The sequence below is a fragment of the Montipora capricornis genome, chromosome 14 (genome assembly GCF_036669925.1).
Source record: "Montipora capricornis isolate CH-2021 chromosome 14, ASM3666992v2, whole genome shotgun sequence".
Taxonomy (NCBI): Eukaryota; Metazoa; Cnidaria; class Anthozoa; order Scleractinia; family Acroporidae; genus Montipora; species Montipora capricornis.
Genome location: NC_090896.1, coordinates 47,416,800 through 47,421,799, shown reverse-complemented (window position 1 = coordinate 47,421,799; position 5,000 = coordinate 47,416,800). Strand labels below are relative to the sequence as shown.

At 38.3% G+C, this 5,000-nt stretch overlaps 2 protein-coding genes across 2 annotated transcripts in view; both read right to left on the bottom strand.

Moving 5' to 3' along the window:
• Positions 1-5,000, bottom strand: part of LOC138033563 (histamine H2 receptor-like) — a 30,049-nt gene that overhangs the window by 133 nt on the left and 24,916 nt on the right. Inside the window, exon 4 of the transcript XR_011128622.1 lies at positions 1-273. This exon is cut by the window's left edge and continues 133 nt beyond it. The gene's annotated coding sequence lies outside the window, so the exon portion shown is untranslated. The remainder of the gene's footprint in view (positions 274-5,000) is intronic.
• The window catches only part of LOC138033562 (histamine H2 receptor-like), a 10,654-nt gene continuing 8,441 nt past the window's right edge, over positions 2,788-5,000 (bottom strand). Inside the window, exon 3 of the mRNA XM_068881346.1 lies at positions 2,788-4,095. Within this exon, the coding sequence (XP_068737447.1) occupies positions 3,132-4,013 (882 nt within the window). The 5' untranslated portion in view covers positions 4,014-4,095 and the 3' untranslated portion in view covers positions 2,788-3,131. The remainder of the gene's footprint in view (positions 4,096-5,000) is intronic.

Genomic DNA, 5,000 nt, shown 5'->3' with positions numbered 1-5,000 from the left:
AGTCAAATCATGGAAAAACGTTTTGCTCCGATATTAACCATTAAAATTGTTGAATGCAGGAAATAGTGGACACAATCGCCCTCAAGATAGTATAGCATGAACAGGGCCTTGGCCAGAAAAACGTTATGACCAAGGCAATGGTACTTGTTTGTTTGTTTGTTTGTTTATTTGCTAGCAGTGTCTGACTTTCCCCCTTCCTTTTTAGCTGAAACTCAGCTAAAAACAAGAAACAAAAAAGAGGGCCCGTTGTTTTCGGGAGCCTGAACTTACTACCTTTATTGTACACCATAAAAAAGGTATATAGGTGTTACAAGAATCTATTTGAGAGAAGTTGCTTCACCTACCTACCTACTTACCAATCAACTGTTATAAGTTGTTATCAGTTGTTATCAGATGCGTATAGGATATATCACTTGCGTAATTTACAACACACCAGACAATCTAAGAATAGCATTGGAAGATAATTTAATCGAAAACTCGGCTAAAACCTCTGAAAACCATAAGCTACGTATCAATTCAAACACTTTCCTTAAAATCGCCCTATAATGCAACGCGGCCTGTTATGCTATGTCATGTATGTATCAATGATGTTTACAATGTGGGCAAGTATCGCTAGCCAACGCTAAAACAGTGGACGAAAGCCATATTAGTAGTATAAGTGCTGCTCAAGGTATCGTTATGAACTGCCTTTAACTGTTTTTGCGTAGTTTAGAAGCAATAGACAAGTAAATGCTTACGATCATTTTAGTAAGACAGAAAACCAGAATTTCCCCTTGAAGCATCACTAAATTCCTTTGCCACCAAATAAACAAAATGCATATCAATGACTAGTCTGTATTGTTGAAAGAATTCCCCATTTTGACTTCGTCCCATGCAGTAGCTCTAAGAACAGTTCAGATTGCTAAAAGTCGGATCAGTTTTTCTCAGGTATTCTCAAAGGCCGTTTACACGACAGAAAAATTTGGGTCCGGATCCGTCAAAAAAGTGGTACGGACCCATAACTTTTTTAAAGAAACACTGGAGTATCTACAGGGCCATAGGCGCCTATGGTTCCAGTAGAAACTCCAGTGTTTCTTTACAAAAGTTATGGGTCCGTACCCAAATTTTTCTGTCGCGTAAACGGCCTTTCAGTTTCGCTCAAAGCTCCTCTAAGGTTCATAAAGATCACAAGGAGCTGAGATGACCGGCATGTTGATGGAGATCAGTTTGAATGACCTTTATGTCGATCCCCGCTCTCGTGCAAAGTGTTTATTTGTAAAACAAATTAGAAAAAAATATATATAATTTTGTCTTTAATGTCAACAACTTACCTTTGGCTCCACAATCGAAAAAGATTTATTCTAACAGCTCGATCCGTACGACCTGGGCCGTATACGACCGCGACTACAATCACAAAGTTTGAACAGTTAAAGTGCCCCTGTGACCAAAAAATCAATTCATATTTTTCTTTGGATTTCAAAACTATGTTAACAAAACACTAAGTGACCCACGTTTTAAGCCTTGATTTCAAAAAGACACCTCTTTATTTTAACTGTAATTTTCCTATTTAATGGTCCGCCATTACTAACATTATGTTCTTGAGAGAGCTGGATCGAGGAGAAAATGACGTCAAAGGCTCATTAGTTTAAGAATGCAATACGTGAGAACGCCGCAGAATTAATATGCAGCAGGGGGGTTTTGGGCTTTCAGACTTTTAAACTCACGCTTTGCATATATAATAAGCTGCGTTCACACGCTGAAATTTTAAGCTAGTGAGCCTCTGACGTCACTTTTCCCTGGATCCAACCGTCTGAGGTCCAATCGGTCAGTTTTGAACATGAGTAATGGCGGACCGTGAAATCCAAAACTTACACTCAAAGTAAACGGCCTTTGGATAAAAATCAAAGCTCAAAGTTTTGCCAGTCAGGTGTTAAGCAAACACACTTTCAAAATCTGAAGGAAAAAAGGAAGTGGTTTTTTTCATCACAGGGGCACTTTAAGATGCGATGATTCGGGCGCGACCATGCACATCCAAGAGAGAATGACACATCTTAAGGGCTAGACTTTCAAAAGTCCTTCGTCTCGTGTAGATTCGCGTCCAAAAAATCACCCTTCGCTCGCCAAAACATTTTCTCCCGGGATGTTCTCGTGAGGTGGAATTGTGGCAAGTCTACTTAAGGGCTTGAAACATGAGAGGGATGGTTGATTACTTCAAACACGCACTGTTTATTTTGTCACGCAAAATGGACTGATATTCCAAGCATACATACATTTTAAGACTCTAATACTTCTTTTCCAGTCTTTCTATTAATTTTTCTGACTCAACAATACATTTTTCAGCAGCTATTAATTGTTTTGAATAATCCCCTACCCCGCGCCCCAAGTTACAGTCATGTAAATGTATGCAAGCATAAATTTGCATGCACTAATATGACACGGAAAACAAGAAACGGAGGGTATTTTATACCTCATGCGCTTACTGCGCATGAGTAATGATACACGTAAAGTACCAACTCTCTGAAGAAACCACCTGACAGCCTACAGACACCTGGCCGAGCGTCTAATCGCACAGAGATTCATGAAAAGTAACTAACTAGAAACTTTATTGACGAGTTTTGACAATTTTGGAAATTACGCCAACAGCATTATTTTGTAATGTGTGTTCTCAAGTGTCGTTGCCCGAATCATGAGCTTTTTGCCCGAAAAATTACCTAATTCCCGCAACTGGGGGGCCTGTAACCCCCCCTCGGTCCCCCCCCCCCCCTTCCCAGCTCGTACGCTTATGAACAAAGACAAGTAGAAAATTGCCTGACGCTTCATAATTTATTATGACTGAGGCAAGTGATGACTAAAAACACGAAAACTAGCTATACGTTAAAAAATTACGACATAGGCTTAAGTCACCTACTATTAATATATAATACTAAAATATATAATGCTAAAAATTAAGATAATAAGCATCTATTGTCTTGTTAACTTTCCTGAATGCTATATTCATCCATCTATTTAAGGTCAAACTTTCTTACGAAGATAATAATTTCTTTTCCTTGTTACAATTTATGCACATTAACTTTTAAAAAACTGTTGTTAATATCATAAAATTTCAAAATAGCAAAGCCAAGTCGAAAAATGCAATGGTGCTTCATAATGTTTTACAAGTCACGAAGAGGTAAATCTACAACTCGCCTTTCACGGTTACGAAGTGTAGATTTTTTGCGAAAGAGTGCAGCTAAAGTAGATCTGTATTCTGGCATGCGGATAGCGTATAATATAGGATTGACAAGAGAGTTTGCACCAAGTGAAAACCAAAGTGCACCATATATATTTATTTCCACTGGAAAGGGGATTTTAAATTTACCGCTATCAAGGAGAATACTGAAAAAGATTACTGGCAGGAACACCAAAAGAGATGAAACAGTCACAATCAACAATGTCATAGTCAGTTTTCTTTCTCTACTGGCTGCACCATGATGTTGAGGATGCGCTCCACAACGGACTTTAATAACAATGGATGAGTAAGATACACAAATGATCAAAAGTTCAAACGAGCATAATGCAATCGCTAAGTAAAGACCCGTGACTTCCTCTACAGGATATTTAAGATTTAAGAAAGTACTTAATGCCGTAATAACCCAAACAAAGACAATTAATAGGCCATACACCCGTTTTTTTAGCACGCGATGCTTGAAAGGCCGAAATGTCGCATATGCCCGTTCTAAAGCAATAATGGTCATGTTTATTAAAGACATACCAGGAAAACAAATAAGTATTGTGTCTATATAACCTGCCAAATGTTCATTAAGATGCCCCCTCCATACATTACAGAATACTCCAAACAAATAGAACAGGTAATACACAGCAACTCCTCCAACCAATATATCTGTAACTGCCAAATTTATCACCAGGTACGTGCTGCGCTTGCGAAGATTACGGTTTGTTGTAAAAACAATTATCGTACAGAGGTTGAGTGTTATTATGGCAACAGACTCGGCCAAGCCTACAGTCATCCAGGTTATGCACACGGGTGAAGGCATCTCACAGCTCTGTCTTTTTCTTGTTGATGTTAGAAGTAATTACTCGTCTCAGCGACTTTGTTTTGTCAGGTTCTTTTACTAACTGTAGAAGACACAAAATGAACAGGAATTCGATGCTTACATCAATGTGCAGGAAGTCATTTTGGCTTTTGAGGTATTGTAAAACAGTTTTCAATATGTCTCTTGTTGTTTTTGACATGTTTTCAGCAATTCGTGTGACCCCCAAAACTTAAGAAAGTTAATGCAAAAAAGCTTGGAGGACTTATTACAAGTCCAAAAATATTTCCTTCGAGGTCCATGACATGGGACGATTACGGGCACGATGACGTAACACAGCATAAAATGACGTCATCATTTCTAAGGAGCCACGATCTTGGTCCGTCACCAAGGCTTTCATGGTCTTTATGAAAGGTTAGGAATTTGGAGGAAAATAGTCCTTTACCGATGACACGTTGTACCAAAAATTGTTACCAGTCAATTTTATGGAATGGCCACCAAATCTGGAGTTTGATTTTGATGCTTTTAAAGTTTCAAATTTGGTGTGGGCCTCAAAAGGTCTCCCTCTATCTGAATAGGGGAGTATCGGACTTCAGCGCAAAGAAAAAAATGCAAGTACAATAGTTTGAACAAGGCCACTGCCAGACAAAAATTGTAACTGAGGCTGTATGAGGAAAGCAAAATATTTATTCATTTCATTTTTTAATGAAGAGCTTCTTACATCGAGCTTAATTAAGGTTAAGGAAAAAACATTTTACTCACTTAAATCAACAATCGGGTGTTCGAAAGTCGTTTGACGATTCTGATAGGGTGAGAAAATTTCCGCACGTGGTTCGATCTATTGTTTTCTCAAATATCAGTTACTGTGGAATAATATTATTTTCGTTAAGCGCCTAAACATCCTTCAAAATTTGAATGTGATAAGAAAAGGAAACGTGTCCTAGGCTGTTCACATCTGCACCAACACAACGTAGTAAACTCTTTTTTTGG